This window comes from Lissotriton vulgaris, chromosome 5 (genome assembly GCF_964263255.1).
Source record: "Lissotriton vulgaris chromosome 5, aLisVul1.2, whole genome shotgun sequence".
NCBI classification, from domain to species: Eukaryota; Metazoa; Chordata; class Amphibia; order Caudata; family Salamandridae; genus Lissotriton; species Lissotriton vulgaris.
The window spans coordinates 204,924,514-204,942,473 of NC_141693.1; the positions used below are offsets into that span (position 1 = coordinate 204,924,514).

Sequence of the window (17,960 nt, forward strand, 5' to 3'; positions counted from 1 at the left end):
CACACATCGCTGCCTATTGATACGATGGACTGTAGGTGTGTTAATCTAGAACGGTGATCCATGACATGGATGGGAGAAATGCCTTCCAAGCAAGGCTCACAGCTCTTATACACCAGCACATTTATGTACATTTGTCATTCTGATGCAGATCAAAGACCTTAGAACATAATCTCACTTAGAAGAGTTCCTCAGTCCATCAAGGAGGTGCCCATAACAGTGGCCGATAACAGCGGACAGCTAAGATGACCCCTCGACTTGGAGACTGGAGAGGGACATCCATCAATAGAGATCTGAGAGCAGAGTTGAAACTCTGCACACAAGCTGAAAAGTTATTTTGAAGGTACTCCCATCTCAGGCACCGGTGAAGAGTCATCTGGTGTGTGGAACAAACAGGATGCACAAGGCCCAGAAGGGATAGGAGTTGCAGAACCAGTTTCTGATACTGAAACATCAGAATCATACCCCCAAAAATCTACAATCCTCAGAAGAGAAGTAAAGGCCTTAAGGAGGGTGCATTCAACACAACACCTACAAGAATTAGCCTCTTTGTAGGGTTGACGTGGGACTTATGGGCATTGCTGGAAAGACTGAAGTTCTATCAATGGTGAAGTCCTGCATAATGCCCACAGTGTGCAGGGGGTCCACTTTTATGAGTCAAAGCAAGTCCAGAGTACAGAAAATTAAGAACTTCAGACCTTCCGCTTGCACCCACCACCATAACTACGCTTTAGTAAACACATGCAGGACAATCATTAAACCAATTAGTACAATCACAACACTTGGCAGGATGAACTCTCAATGTCACTAAATTAACCTGAGCTTGATCCCCTGGCAGCTATAGTACAGAGCAGGCAGGCATCACTTAGGGCAATGTGTAAAGCATTTATGCAGTACCAATAAAGTAATAAAGTCAAAATGCTAAACAATAAAAATACTGACCAAGTAAGGTAAATAGAAAACAATTTAATCAACAAAATGACACAAAAATGATACAAATCCAATAAGGAGAACCAGGAATATGAATTTTAAATAGTTTAAGTAGAAATAGCACCAAGAAGGATTAAGTGCAAAGGATAGCCAATGGTTGCACTAGTCCGGGACTTTGTGCAATTTGAGGCTGACTGCGATGAAGCGTGGGTTAGATATCACCAACCAGGTTAGTCCTGGTCATAGATTTTACCTTCTCGCTCATTCATTTATGTCTTAATCCAACAAAGGAGTCAATTTCCAACACCCCCGCCCCAAGACCTCAGGGAAGGCACTTATAGATTCACATGGTGTCAGGCAGAGGCCAACGGAGGCGTGCAACCCAGTTCCAGTTGCCACTGGTCAGCTGGGTAGTTGCAGGAAAACCCTCTTGTAGCTTGTTGTATCCCTGTAGCTTGAGCAGGAGGTCGGCGTTATGACCCTTGGAGTACACCTCTTTGTCGTGGGTACAGAAGGGAGCAAGTCCAGTTCTTCAGGGCTCCACTCTGGTCACAGATTGTCCAGTCCTCTTCTGATCTTCCACAATTCCTGGAAGTGTTCTGCAGAGGGTGCCTGGAGATGCTACAATTACTCCTGGCACCAGATAGAGGATAGAAATGACTCCTGGGCATGCCCTGATTAAGGGGGTATGATAATCTGAAAAGGCAGTTTGCATCTTGTGGAACTCTAGAAAGTATTCTAATCTTAAATGTGGAGAACAGCATAACAAAAGATCTCTACATTAAAATATCTGCCTCCAAGTGTCTTATCTGTGGCTCGGTGTTGAAAACTTTGTTTTCGTTTTTCAACCTCAGGTACCAGGCAGGCTGATAATGCTAACTGAAAGTGCAGCATGAATTGCCTTGTCAGTGAAGCACAGAATCTTGAACTATTTCCTTTCCTTGACTGCTGGCAACTGAAGATTTTTCAAGGCTAGTGTTATATGGACACCGAATCAGAGGTCAAAGAAGAGTACACAGTTTCTACACTTTTTTACTTGAAGAGAAATGAGTCCAGAGCCTTTGCAATGACATGAGACATCAAATGAGCCCATTGTGACAACATGATTCATAGTGTTGTTACCTACTGAACTGCTATAAATCCTTTTGATTTTCACTAGATTTAGATCTTCGTTGGAAAAGTTGTGGGAAGACGAAACTGAGTGTGGCAGTTCTTCACCAAACATAAAACAACTCACCTTAGATGTGTTCCTTTTTTTTTAACATACTTTTGCAATTTTACTCATTGCACCTTTTCCAAGTGGTAGTGAAGCTTTGAACTTTCTTCTTTGATTTTGGCCATGAACATTCTGCTGGCAGAAGTGCTTAATTTGAGCGGGTGTTTTACAAGGCTTGGCAACTCACTTTATTGTCAACACCGGTACTAATGACAGTCTGCCACATGGTGGCACTGTCTGTTCAATTTAGAGATAAGCACAAAAACAACTGTTTATTAATTCTGTATGCATTCAAAATGACATACTTGTCGCTCAAGATATTCTTATAACTTTGAGGGTCTGGAATAGTCTGAACTGTCACATTTGGAGGAGTGTGATGGTTAGTAGTTGTGTTGATACTGTCACTGGAAGCGATGGCAGGGACTGTAGGTGGTGCAAGCTGCAGTGGCCTCCTGGTGCGAGCCCTGGCACTTATCTTTGTACAAATGTAATACTGGGTGGCAGTAAATAAACTGCATATGAGACTACGGTTCTTATCCCAATCTCTTACTTATGAAAGTTTTTTTTACAGAACCCATACATTTATGAATGCATTAGTGTGCTTCACATTTCAGCAATTGTTACAAAGAAAACTGACCTGCTGAATTTACTAATTGAGAGGTAGTTCTCTTAGAGGAGATTCTCCTTGCCATCTGATGGTTTGTAGTGAGTAGTTCAGAAACACCACAGTATGGCATTATAAAAAGATTTTGCAGTATGGATGGGTGAGGTTGTATGGGAACTATCAACAAAATAAGAGAATCCTTTTGCGTGTGGAAAAACTAATCAAAGTTGTCCTGGGCAGAAGCGCAGAGAAGAAAAGGGGTGTAAATATAAGAGCTGTCCGCAATTCCTACAGCAGGATAACAAATCTGGAACTTCTCCAAAAGGGTTTCCCTTCAAATTCAAAGCAAGCATTGACAAAATAAATGGTCACTGCTAGGCCTATTTTTTTTAAATTTTAATTATGTATTACCCTTTGTTTAAAAAACAAGCAATAGACAATAGTAAAAATATTTAAAAAAATAAAAACTGCTGCGGTCTAAAGCTAGAGCGCGTATGATTGCAAACAAAAAGGTAAAAATGACACATTGCTAAAATAAATGGAAATGTTAAACTATAGCAGAAAATAGATCAGAGAATACCCTACCAGCGCCAGACAAGGTGGACTACTTTCTAGAAGGTGATGCACAAGTGCAAGAATGAAATGTATTCACTCACGGTGAAGAGACCAATGGCTGAAGTGGGCAGACCCTCTGCTCAATGCGGTAGGCTGTGATGGGTGAAAACAACATGTGAACAGACCAATGGATTAAGTCGGGATGATTGAAAGCTCTTACATGTGTTTGATTTGCGTTTTTTTTGACCAAGAGGTTGACGAGACAGCTAAAGCGGCCTCTCTGCCCGACCTAAATACGAACACATTCAAAGTGGGTACAAAACACATCCAAGACAGAAACAGCTGCAAACCGGAAAGGGCGGGGAGGAAACCGGCTGCGCAGGCCGTAAAGGTGTGCAGCTGAAACCAAGGCCTCGCCCCATCCTCCTCACCCCCTCCCAAGAGCCCCACACAGACATCTCTGTTGTGATGCAGGGCCACGAAGGTTACTTCGCAAAACGAAGCAAGGCTCGAGGGCAATGAATGCAAACAAACTGCACTTGAAGAGGGGTCTATTCACACACAGATATTCCTGCGCAGCAGTGCCGCGGCGCGGGCCTGTCACTCTGGCCTCTGACCTGAGCAAACCCTCCCTCCCACAGTGCATCAGAAGAGAACCCGTGCCCTGCTAGGAACAGACACCTCTGCTAGTGATGAACCGTAAGACCTTGGAGGCGTGACCCATGACCCCAGCGCTTGCGTAAAGTGACAGCCTGCGCAGCACACACAGCCACACACGAGGGGAGGGAGGGGCACGTACAGTTCGTAGTTCTGGTCCTCGGTCTCCTGCTGCACCGAGAGCTCCTCCAGCGTGGCGTCGATGTCCAGCTGATTCGTCTCCAGCTGCCGTAGCAACGTCTCCCTCTGGAATGAGAAGGCGCAGTTCAGTGCAATGATCGCCCGCGGCCCCCGCAGCCAGGCTACGGGGGATCTGGTAACAACAGGGCGCGCGCTGGCTCCCTTCCCCACCCGTCCGCCTCCAAGCCTGATGCATTAATTAGCAACGCGGAATCCATCACACTGCCCTGGCACTGTCACCCACGACAACAACACGCGGAGCAGCACAAAAGCATCTGCAAGCCTCTGCCACGCGCCTGAGACTCCAGCTCCAACTTGAACATACATGGGTTGGATTACTTACCAGTTATAGCTCTTCAGGGTCCACTGATTACTTCACATTATCAATACTTCGGACAGCCACGGTGGCAAGATCCGATTAACAAACAGGAGTGAGTGATGGGCCAAAGGAGTTGCCAGCTTCCTGGGGCGGGATTAAGGGGCGCCCCAGTTGAGGAATGGAGAGCTGCAGCTACTGTTTGCAATTCTCGGCACGCGTGTATTATAGAAGGGGCCGCAGTGTGAAACAAAGTTTTCTTAAAGGGCAGAGATCCACACATCTGTCTTTAACACATGAAGAAGGGAGGTGCAACAAGGTAAGTTCAGGGGTGGAGTATGCTTAATAAAAAAAAAAAAAGAAAAAAGCTCAAGAGCAACAGGGATCTATGGAAAAACTAACCAATACGAAATTCAATATACAAGGTATCCTCCGATTGGAATCTTCAACCTGATGAACGCCATTCATTTTCACTAGATTAAACATCTTCCTCAGTGTTACAATCTGTTTCTTCAAATTGGTTACTGCCCAAGATTACACATACACTTAAAAACGAAGTCCAACAAATCTATGGCTCAGGTCAAGCTAAAATGCACCAGGAAAGAGACTAAGGGGCCGATCACGATGCCGTCCGAAGGGCTCTCACCGTCAGTCGGAGCCATACCGACTGGATAGTAATATGCCGGTTGGATTCCTTTCCGACCGCAACATTACAATGGGGGCGATCGGAAAGGAATCCGAACGGTCATTCCGCTGGCTTCGGACGAGCTCGGGGAGGTTGTCCGGCAGTCGGAATGCGGCCAGTAATCCCAAGAGCAGCTCTTTCCGCCCTTAAAATTACGACGTTGAGTTTCAGCAGCCTTTTCGTGCCGGCCTTTCCGACACAGAAAGGCTGTTGAAACTCGACTTAGGGGGCCCACAGCAGGGCCCCCTTTGGTGCACGGCCTTCTCTGTTGATCCCTGCACCTTGTGGCAGGCACCTTTAGGTGCATGCCTGCCATGGGGTGCAGGGATGAACTGCACCTCCAGTTTTACTCTGGGAGCAAGCATTCCACCCGGTTTACAGCCAGAATACATGCTCCCAGTGTAAAATATAGGAAAGCGACCGAACAGTGTTCAGTTGCATCCTAATGGGTCGGTCAGGACCGCCGACAGAGTGTCTGTCGGTCCCAGGACCGAGCCTCCACCAGACATCGTAATCAGACCCAAAGTGTGGTCTGACGAAGGTGATAAAGGTGTATAAGAGAAAGAGCCTTAAACTCTTCAATCTGTCTTCTTGCCCTCTGGCATTTATTTGCAATGATTCAAAAGTGCTGTGCTAATCCCATTGCTTAAATCAATGGGTGAATGCTCCTCTATTTCTAACTCTGCTCCTGTCTATGAAGTCCCACTCCACTCCAAAAAATTCTGACACTTAAGACCTGATTTAGACATTGTGGACATGATACTCTGCTACATATGGATGCGGATGTCCCGTTCGCCGTATTACACATTCGGTATAGGATTTGGCACCTGTAATAAGGCAGAGGTAATATCTGCTATATTTCAACGGAGGATCTTATCCCCCTTACTCTGAATAAGGCCTTTGGTGTTCAACCAGGTGATGCTATTTCATCCTCTATGACCTACTGAACCCACTACTCTCCAGAGCCTGCCACCTCTAATTGACCTTTCCTCTGCATGTGACACAGTTGACCATTGCCCCATGCTAGCTATTCTTCCTTCCATAGGAATCAATGGTACACCATCAATGGGGATTTCCTCTCCCATCTATGTCTCTAACCTCTCCTTTTCTGCCTCCTTGTGCATCTCAGTTTTCATCCACATCCTACCAGTGACCAAACCCCCGACGCTCAGTCGCCCCCATGTCCAGGTCAGGCTCTTTTTTACCATGTGCACCGCTTCCCTCATTGATCTCGTGCTCGGTCTTCCATCATCACTTATTTGCTAATGTCAGACATCTTCTCCTTTACACTTGTGCAATCACACCTCCAGCCTTGACTATCTCATACCTACCAGACTGTAAATTACACCCGGATCCCCTATGCTTAACCTCAAAGACTAACATAAGTTCTTCCCAGTATCCACTGTATGACTTCTCAAAACCGCCTTGGTCTTTTCACCTAATTCTGCAAGATATTATAACATGTATTCTGACTGCAGCATTAGGCTGATATCCAGCACCTCTCCCACCACTTGGGGGCCAACTACTTAACATCCAGGAAAGTCACTCCCACCTTTTATTCCAAAGGAGCAGCAGCAACTGTCCGTGCCAAGTCGATCTCTCACAGTGCTCCTTCGCCCACCTCAACAAAATGAAAGCTTTGCTACCTCAAACAGTTGAGATACACCTACCTCACTCTACCCCCACAAAGTCTTGCCACATCTCAACAGAAGTGCAGCACTTTGCAATCCCCAAACCCTATTACACCACTATGTGCCCTATCCTTGGTCAGTTCTTTGATCATCTAGAACACCTTCATTGGAATGTCTCTCCAAGAGAGCCTCAAGACAAACCTTTCATGTTTGTCCTGAAATCCCACTTCTTCTGCCTCAGGGACCTAAGTGTCTGACCCAACCGGGCAGCAGCTTCCACTCAACCCAGCTCCTGCTGCAGCCCCTAACAATCAGTATAGAGTCGTACACAAAGGAAACTTACATTATATGTAAAGTACAAGTATTGTATTGTTCCATTCTTCACCAACGACCTTGCGCAGTGTTTGTGGTGGAAAGAATTGATTCTCACCCAGGAACACATTAAAAAAAATTGTTCATCTGGTATTAAATGTAAATAAATCGAGCACAGACGAGAAGCGTAAAATTACCTATAACGTGCCGCAGTCAGTCTCTTTCCCACTCTCAATTTGTAGGTAGCCCTGCCCCCTGGTGGCGGCATCAGAAAGTGCTTAATCTAGAGCTTTCAAAATCACTACGGCCCACCTGGCCACTCCCCTGCAATTTAAAGACAGAAACCGAAAGTGTGTAAAAGGTCAATGGGATGTCATGCATAATGGGAAGGACCATAGGACTAAAGTAGGAGATTACCGTGAAGGAAAACCTCACCCCACTCTTATACCCAGACTCTTTGCCTTGAGTTTGTGGGTAGAATAAATTCCAACGCAGCTGAAAAAAGAGAAGGAAGGAGGAAAAGGAAAACAGCATTGGGCGGCTAAGGAACAGGTGAAAAAGCTGCAGGCAACCTCTTCCTGGTGAAACTGCATCCTTCCACGAGGAAGCCTCAAACGCAGTGGAGCAGGATACCTATGGACTGGCCCAAATGGCTAGCACAAATATGGCTGCAGAAATGGCATGAGGTGATCTGCTGAGAGTTCCCCGACACCAATGGAGGCTGGGACCGTGCATTGTAAACATGGGCGACACAGGATCGTATCCAACTGACAATGGTGACATGTAGCAGCTTTAAACCACCATCACAGTCACCAAAAGACAGAGGTCCGAAGACCTCAAGTCTTTCCACCAAGCCAGATACATGTGCAGTACAAACAGGTCTCCGTAGCCAATGAGCCATTAGAATGAACAATGAACAAAGCAAACACAAGGAGAGGATGGAAGGAGCGCTGAAACCTTTCAAGACACCCACCCCCAGGCACAGATCTGGGTTAAATCCATCATCGTTCTTTAACTCACTTGCCCACCCCAGTTCAGACCCAGCCAAATGCAAACCAGTCTTGACTCTGTTCCTCATGGGAACAGTCCAGCCCAAACTGCCAGGCCAACAAACGTCAGAAGGATCCTTTCTTTGTTCCACTGAAGCACAGACAACAGTTTCAGAATAAAAGAGCACAAAGTCCAGAGATCCGCTCTGACGTGCAAAGAGCCAAGCTCGCTTTTGCACCTGGCCAGTAACACAGCCACTATGAAAAGCTGTTTTCCATGAAAGAACCCTTACTTTGCAAGATGCCATTGGTGTGAAAGGTTTGAGCATTAGCATTTAGAAAGACTAAATTAAAGTCTCAGGGGGTGGTAGAACACAGTACCATAGGAATCGAGTACACCAGGCCCATCAGACCAGGTCCATCAGATGTCATTGGCGGCCTCACAGGTTGTAGGGAAGACCTTGCCTGGTAGTTACAGTGGACTCTACAAGCTGCATGGTAGGTCCACAAATCCACTCGTGTTATGTAGAGTCCTAGAGAAGAGTGGCACAGAGGAGAGGGGCATAGAGTGGCAAAGAATGGAAGACAGTGACATAGTGGGTTGGCATAGAGTGCTGTGGAGTGTCATAGAGAGAAGTGTGGTAGAGTGACAGAGTGGAGTAGAGCGGCATGGAATGGAGTGGTGTGAAGTGGCACAGAGGGGAGGGACCAACAACAGCACTGAGTGAAGAACAGTGTTGTAAAGTGGAGTATGCAGGGTGTGGTAGTGCGCTGCCATTACAGACAACACACCGTTATATTTGCACAGACATAGTTTTACTGATAAATCTATACAGCGCAAACAATGTGTGGAAATGGCATCCCCTAGTGTATTGATTTGTTTTGATCATATTAAAATATTCGTTTCCAGCACACTTTCCTAATTCTGATATATTCTGAAATGTTTGTAGTTAATTTACAGACATTTAAACAAGTTGTACACCTCCGGGGCCAACACTAGATGGCAAAAGTATGCACTGCATGTGTATCTGAGCGACACCAGCCTAGAACAGGCCGTTCCTTGCACACCCCCAGACTATCAGACAAATCCTCTCACTTTGAAGTCAGAGAAAGAAAAGTAGACATCAACCTACCTTGGGGAGACCAAGTCTGACATTTGACCTCTGTTTTAGAATGCACAGGAAATGTGACCAGATAAGAACAAAATGTAAAGGTCTGTTTACAGAAAGCAAGCACTTGTGGAAGCATAGAGTAAACAGACTATGCTCCACGGGAGGGACAACCACATGCTGGACAGCCTAAAACAAATAAAGCAAGCAAATAGAAGGCAAGCAAATGTGAGTTACAAACCACAAAGCCAAAGGTAAGCAAAGGGCGGAATGCATTCTTAGGTCAGCTTTCAGAATGCCCCCATGAAATCTTTAGCAACCAGACAGATGTGCTGTGTAGTAGGCTTTGACCTAAAAAAGAAACTGTGGCAGAAGGGGCAACCCCATAACGAAAAGAAACAAGTTCAGATAAGAGGGGAGAGGGTGGCATCATCACCACAAGGCAATGAGCCCCAAGCTTGAGTGTGTCGGTGTTTCCCCCAAGGTGAAATATCCACAAACTGTCTTTATGCAGGTGACGTGACAAGGACATTATATCTCCCCGCCCAAAAAAATCTCAGGGGGTTGATCTTTCCCCTCATTGACCAGTGCAGGACCTGACCCCCTTGCTCTCAATAATGGGCCCTGGGAGAGGATCTTCTGCTGCCTTTGGTATCTATTCACTGGCCAACCCAAATGGTGGGCAACAGAGGTCTGATGTGTCTAATGGTGATCGAAAACACATATCCAATAAAAATCATAGTAAACCAACCTAAACAGATTTCCTATACATACATAAAATTTGAGTGACCGCCTATGAAAACATGCCCTTTAGTCATCACTTACTCGGCCACTGAACCTACATGTGCTCTTACTACAGTATGGGGGTCATTAAACGTTCACCAGATAGTCCACAAATCCACTAGGGCGGTGGAGGGTCCCCCTCTGCCTGCCGGGAACAAGACCTCCTACTGAATAAAGTGACACTTACAGGTGGAAGGAGGATGATTTTGCTAAAAGTGCTACCAACAACACAGAGGCAGCACTTATTCCAAAAGTGTAATGCCAGTCTTGCAGCCATGTCATTGCAGCTGCTTGACATTGTTCTTTTGTATTTCAGAAACATACCCTAATTTGGGAATTTTATTTTTGTAATACTGATAAGAAGAAATAACTGGGGTCCTGAGGCACAGGCAGTTTTCTTCCTACCCTCTATAGCAACTGATGGGTTTTTCCTACCACGGATCATCCTCCCTTGCACAGCAGTCCATGGCAGGAACAACATGTGTCAGAAGGACTGTCATATAGAGGGTGGGCTTTCCAACACAGTGATCCAGGTATTCCTGTGGATTAGCCATCGGGAAGAGATTTTCAACAAGGAGCCAGATATGGTTCCACCATCAGAACCCTGACAGTTTCCCTCATGCCTCAATGAGGTGGGGAACCATTTACATACAGTCGTCCACACAGATGCTTGTTTGCATCACATCTAAAAGAAAGATTAAAGCACTGTTTCCTGAGTTAATTTAACCAATGTATGCAAGGAAGTCTAGGCTGACAGAGCAACGTTTTCCAAACTTGAGTTTATGGAAGTGAATAAAATAACTTGCAATAAAGGGATTATCAGATGACCTGACAGCCAGATGTCTAGGTGATAAAGTCACCTCTTTACAATGTGCTAAACAGACAGAGATCCTGTAGTGCTGTAACTTTGGAAGATGCGCCATCAGGCCTCTTCTGTATATACTATCAGACGCATACTTGACCTGTATCACAATGAGGCGCAGGACTTATCTAGTGGTATTTCACCAAACAGCACTACAATACAGCACTAAAAATGGAGTTGAGTTTGACTAATAAATTATCAATTGATAAGCCACAGAAATGAAAAGGCAATCAAGTCAAGTTACTACCTTCACCTAATCTCTCACCCCACGGTACTAAAAGCCTTGAAAACAAGGCGTCCGTCTTCAGTTGCGAAAGATGGATATCAGATATGAAGGAGCAACTGATGTGTTAAGGATTGATGGTGAAACCAAGTAGCTGGAGTGACATCGCACAGAAAAGATAATTTAACGTATATTGTATTATAGGTAGGAATGTAATTATTATATTGTTACGAGCCATGATCGGTGCACAGCTCTAAAAGTGCTTACTTTCCAATTGTGCACTGACCACTAGGAGAGCTGTAAGCTTCTCAAATCTCTTTTGAGGCTCTCATATTGTCTACTTAGGAGTGAACAGCCTTTTATCGTTCCCATTCCTCCTTGTCCTACATCGTTTTGAGTAGATGGGCTTTTAATATTATTATTTTTTTAGTACCAGGCAAGTGGGCAACATAGGGTTGGCAGGGGTCATCCACCTCCACTACTGATAAAGTGTTTAAGTGGGGGCATCTTTCTTGAAAGGAACAGACACTGAGTAGACTAAAACCGTGCACCACAGCTTTCTAGAAAAGTGTATAAAGACAGGGTAAACATCCTAGATACATCATTGCCAAGAAAGGTGTGGCATAGCTGTTGGCTATGAAAAAGTTGTCTCTGGCAGGAAGGTACTACCCTGGACGAGCCACTTGGTGGAACTGCTGCATCGTGAGGGCCAGTGTGTCAGCTGAAGCTCTATTGTTCTTGGAAGTCTCCTGGGAGAAGTCAGCGTTGTCCATTTCAGGCCGTTCTCCTTCAAGGGGCACGTCCATAGCTGTGGCTTGGATATTTCCAAAGAAATGCAACCAAGCATGTCAGCACAGCATGACTGCTATATTCATGGAGAGAGCTACCGGGCCCATAGCACCAAGACCAAACTTGGATACATCAAAACCATCACTAACTAGGCCAGAAATGATTTACGGATGTCTTCCAGCCCGCTGACCACTTTAAGTTTGCCAACTGCCATAGGGCATGAAGATATTGGCCCTGGAGGCAAGTGGTATTAGCGCTGTGTAGGGTAGGCTGCTAGAAGCAAAGATTTTTCTTCGAGACTCTATTGGAGATAATGTGGGCAAGGTATTCTAATTCGGATTAAAGAAGAGTGCCTGAACATCCAGACTTTCCATTGAAGAGTGAGAAAAGTGGGTGACATATGGAGCAGGCTATGATATCTGGCTTTCTTCATCTGGAATGCTGGATCTGAAGACGATTTCTTCAATGCAGCCGTGGCAGGATCAAAGAGGGCCTTATTGAAAGGAAGCCAGAGTTCAGTCAATGAGGAGGAGGGCTGCAAGATCCGAGTGAAAATGCTAGACTTCTCCTCCACAGTGGGCAACGTCACTTGCAAGGATTCAGACTTTTCGGACCACAGTCGCAAATGAGGAAACTTCCTCTGAAGAAGGGCCAGAAGGATAAATGTTTAACCCCTTCTGGTGAAGTGTCCAGCCACTTACATTTTGCAAATCCAAAACAGACCAGCATCAGTACTCTAATTTTGAAGGAGGTTATCAGCCTCCGAATCATCATCTTCTGTACGTCCATAATCGTTGTTCGACATTGCAAGAGCACTGAAATGGACGTGGAAAATCTTCTTCATCGTGGCAGGTCTGACCATGATGAAGGTGCTTTGCCATGGGAACATCAAGTACCCCTGAACCTTTGCGCTCTTCCCACGGATGTCTTCTCACGTTGACAGCTCTGAGAGTAGTAGGGTAGTTGTCTTCTTCGGAAACATCTGCATCAGTGCTGAGAGCATTTCAGAAAAAAAAGGGGGACAGCACGTTGGCAGGCTGCAACTTTTTTGTAGTGGGGTCAGATGTCATAGGGGAACGGCATCAGGAGATGCTGGTGTCAGGGTTCACAACGTTTGCAGGAATGCACCCCCTTGGAGTGTGGCCCAGAGGGGGCAGGAGCTTTCCAGAACAGATCCAGAATGCTTTGAGCATTCCAGCCTCAGCCAATTAATCTGGAAATTTCACTCTGATCAGTGTCATTACCGGGATCTGCCCAGACCACGTCTGTCCCTGATGGCAAAAAACACCATCAGTGTGGATGGCTTTGAGTCTAAGTATCTGCCATGATGTGTTAATATTATTGTTTTAAAGAAACACATTGGTGTACAACACTGTAGCACCTTTTCTCTTTGAATTGATGACAATGGGAAAGCCAGGCAGGAGAAGGGGGCATGTTCCCTGGACTTTAGTTCTTTTGGTTACTGCACTGTAGTTTTAGGCATGCATATAAAACCACACTAGTGGGGTGCCCAAGGACACTAAAGTCAAAGAAGCATTACTTACTTCCTACAGTGCTATTATATGGTGGCACATAATCTCAGTAAATGAAAGAAGGCAATAATGGCTTCATTGTAGAGGTTTTCCAAGAAAGTGTGTTTAATAGTTCTGGGGATAGCGGTCATAGACAGGCTAGAGGCCATCGAGAGGGGTGGGGTGAACACACCCAAGCTGGCAGTGGAGAAAAGATATGGAGCTCTTAATGCATCCACAGCCAAGAAGAGATCAACAATTCTTTTTTTCACCACAAGGATTAGTGTTTAGAACCATTTGGAAAGGATGGACAGTGTCAGACGGCCGACCATTGTCTTTTTGCTGGTAAAATCATGATGAAGCGATAGACTTTCTAGGATTAACTGAGATTTTCTCTCAAATGATATGGGCCTCAGTTCCAATAAGGGTCTTCATCACAACACACCAGTCTACCTGGCAAAAAAGCTTGAACTATCGGGTGGGAGTCGCTTTCTAAGAAGTTCTAACTCTCTATTGTTGAAGCCACAGAAGTTCAATAAAAAGAAAAAACTTTGGGTCCTGCTCCTAGAATATGGAACGCAATTGCTCCTGAAACTAGATCTAATCCTACGACTACCTCCTTCAAAAAAGAATTACAATTGTTGTAGCTGAATAGATACCTTTAGCTGTAATCCTGATCTCTTGAAGTTTGAACTATTTCTGTACACTGAGTACTAAAATGCGCGTGTTTTCACAGTATATATTTTATTTCATGCCTGTTTCTTTTGTTCTTTTGCGGTTACAACCAATTTTCTATTTATACAACATACCACTAACTGCATTTCTATTGCTTTATTGCCTATGTTCTCTGTGTCTTAACTTATTTTGCTATTTTTACAGGGCTCTGATACCTAGACGGGTCATGTTCGTGTTATATAAAACTCCATAAATAAATAAAATCAATCTGACAATGTGACTAAAGTACTACCCCTACCCATGACTTGCAAAAGTTGTGAGGTGAATGGCCAAGGAATTGTCATTGACTTTAAATAATGATTTAACGCAGAACACGATCAAGAGATAGGCAGCCAAATTGAATAAGATGTTGCACTGTACCATAACACTACTTTTTTACCCAATGCCAAAACCTGCTCTTGCTATCAGAAAGAGGAGAGACCTGTAGCAGAAGAACATTGTTGACCGTGAGGTCCAAGCCAACAAACAATACCCAGATCAGTTAAGGGTGGTTGTGGGTCACAAAGAAGTAATTAGGTACCTCACTAAAGTCCACCCTGCACCCAGGAGGATGATAAATCCTTGAAAAAAGAAGGAAGACAGGATCATCGGTTTGAGGGCAGTAATGCTTAATGTGAAATCCGCACAAATACTTCAGTATCAAGATACCAGCAGAGAACACGAAATACAGCAAATCATATTTAGCTAAAGAAAACCAGTGCAGATTTTAGAAAGCTGGAGTAATGTACTCAAAACAAAAGCCCAGCCTCAGCACTACATAAATCACTAATCAAAAAAGTGTCTTGACTAATATATAATAAGAAACCGCAAGTCTGCCTACAAAGCCATGATTTCACTGTAAGTTTCATTGTTTTGAAAAAGAAAGGGGTAAAATGAGCAATAGATACCTTCTTAAAGTTGAGAGCCGAGTTAATTTTATTGACTATGCAAGCGCTATTAAAAAAGCCACATCACATGTTATCAATCACTCAACATTTATGAAAGTGCGACAAATCATCCATGAGGGTCTTGAGGCTCTGCAGATGTTAGCTGCTGCATGGTGGGTTGTTCATTCGAACATGTAGGTCTTGAGTTCTCGCTTGAACAATTGGAGCGACAGTGCGGTTCTGGCATGCAGGGGAAGGCTATTCCATGTCTTGGCTGCCAGGTAAGATAAGGAGCGTCCTCTGCTGTTGGTTAGGAGGATGCGTGGGGCATCTGAGCGGGAAGCAGATAGAAGGTGTCTGGCCGGTTGGTGGAAGGTGGGGAGTTTATTGAAGTATGCTGGTCCTTCGTTGCGCAGGGCTTTGTAAGCGTGGGTCAGCATCTGGAACGGATGTCTCTTCTGGATTGGGAACAATGTAGTTTCTTGAGGTGAGGCGAGGTGAGGTGTGATGTGGGTCCTTCTGGGGAGGTTGAGGGTGAGTCTTGCGGCTGAGTTTTGTATTGTCTGGAATCTCTTCAGGAGACGTGTAGTGATTCCTGCGTAGAGTGTGTTTCCGTAATCCAGTCTGCTGGTGATGAGGGCCTGTATGACAGTCTTTCTGGTGTTTACTGGGAGTCGCATGAAGATCTTGCGGAGCATGCGAACGGTGTGGAAGCAGGCAGATGAGACTGTATTGACTTGTTTCTTCATCGATAGCTTGCTGTCCAGGTTGATGCCGAGGTTGTGGGCGGGGTCTGTTAGGGCGGGACGAGTTTTAGGCAGTTGTCCTTCATCCAGTCAGCGACATCATCATGCATCCATCTCTGGCAGTTGGCTCTGCTGGTGGTTGGCTCTTCGGTAAGGGAGAGGATGAGCTGGGTGTCATCGGCTTAGGAGATGATGTTCAGTCCATGCAATCTGACTGTCAGCCAGCTCTGCAGATTACAGGAAATAACATTTGTATGAAGCTAAAGAAAGCAGTGCAGATTTTAGAAAGCGGGAGTAATATAGTCATAGAAAAAAGTCAGTCTCATCACAGTAAATCACTAATAAAATTATAATAACATTTTTAAATAGAGTCTAGATTAATATATAAGAAGAAACATTAAGTCTGACTAAGAAGCCATGATTTCACGGTAGTTTGTTGTTCTGAACTAGAAAGAAGTAGAAAATGTGAAACAGATACCTACTTAAAGAGTTGAGTCAAGTTGATTTTATTGGCTTAGCAAGCATCGTCAAACATGCCATATAATATAAAAATCAATACATAATTTTCACTTCGTTAGATATGAAGAGAGACACACATCGTAAACTGGCACGGTATAAAAACAAAGGATAACTATAAATTAGCATATTTTGTCTGAGAGACATTGAACTGTCTAGCCCTTGCTAATCCCACCACCTCACTTTTCCAAGTGACATCTCCCTACTCTTCTGGTATAGATTAGACAGGAGAGCGAATGTATGTTTCTTGAATGCTGCACCATTAGAAAGAAAGAGCACATTGCTCTTGTAGATTCAATCCCCTTCTCTGGCGACAGTTGAACAATTCATGTCCACTGCAACAATTTAAAATGTACTGAACTTAATACCAACGCTGAATCGGGGGTTTCTTCAAGTTAAAACCACATGGCTGTCCACAGTGCCCCAGTGATGAAGCGAACCACATGCACATCATCGTTGTTACTGGCAACGAGTCTTGGATGGTGCTACTGGGTTATGCTACTATCTTAAAGAGCATGGTGAAAATTTGCCAAGCTCTTTGATCATCATACCTTTAAAATAAAGTTTTCCAAATATTAACAGCCACATGGAAAGTAAACAGCTTTAGGTTTAGCCATATGTCTCCTAGCCAACGTTTCCCTTACGTTACAATAATGCCAATTCTAACACAGCTTTGTGGTTTATGATATCTTTTGTTCTCTTTTGCTGAAATGCTTAGTGCTCCTGTGAATAATTATGAAAAATACAATACCTCAAATCTCCACGTTTTTTGCCCTGCTTAGAAAGGTGACCATAGCACTGTGACAATGCTTTTTAGAGGTATTTACTTCAGAGAAACAATACGGTTTTGTCCTATATGTGAAAGCTGGAAAAGCTTTGGTTCTAGGGGTGGAGGCACTGAAAGGTCTTTCACTTGAATGGTTGGATCATTGTAAACAGAGTTTCATAACATTAGTATGCCAAGATCTTCTCTAAAAGTAGATGTATAGCAATGATACACAATGAACCAAGTACGATTTACAATAATAACACGCGCATAGAACAACATAAGTATATTTAAAGGTAAGCTTTAACTATTTGCTCATGATGAAAAAACCCAAAAGTTCCTGTTGTATCCTTGCTAACTGTTCAACTTTAATATAATCCAATTATGCCACTTTTCAACCATCCTGTGCCCTGCATGTTGACCAATAACACCATCAACCCTTCATGTGCTAGTAATAGTAGCATCTGTACTGTTTGCCATTTGAATTACTGTGTATGTCCTCGAATTTGTCTACCAGGAGTACTGCGAACAAGGAGTCTAGTGACTTTAGAAAGCATCAGATTCAATTCTGAAGAGACTAGGCCGAATGAAACATTTCCCCGTTACCCAACTGATTGTACCAGCATCATGTTTTCCTGCAGCAGCAAAGGTGTGTTTCATTCAGTAACCCCACTTTAACATCTACTTTGAAATTTATTTTAACATGCTTTGGTGACATACTGTACACAACTGCAGAAAAGCAATAAACTAAAAGGATTTTCATATTTTGGTAGGTCGAAGATTTTCTTATATTAAAGATGCACAAGTGATTTCTCAACTTTGTGAGGACAGTGTACGCAGACCACGTTGTGAAAAAAATTGAAGCACATTTCAAAGTAATAGTAATTTCTGGCACAAAGAATATATCAATGGAGCTCCTTGTTGTTAGTAACCGGCCATGGAGGTCAGGAGTGATTGTTCATCAGATGTGGTGCAGCTCATG

At 44.2% G+C, this 17,960-nt stretch overlaps 1 protein-coding gene across 2 annotated transcripts in view; it reads right to left on the reverse strand.

Annotated features, from left to right (window-relative positions):
• Nucleotides 1-17,960, reverse strand: part of RABL6 (RAB, member RAS oncogene family like 6) — a 385,105-nt gene that overhangs the window by 169,152 nt on the left and 197,993 nt on the right. For both annotated transcript variants that reach the window (XM_086921172.1, XM_086921173.1), the window contains exon 8: nt 4,102-4,205. In XM_086921172.1, the coding sequence (XP_086777298.1) occupies nt 4,102-4,205 (104 nt within the window). The remainder of the gene's footprint in view (nt 1-4,101; nt 4,206-17,960) is intronic.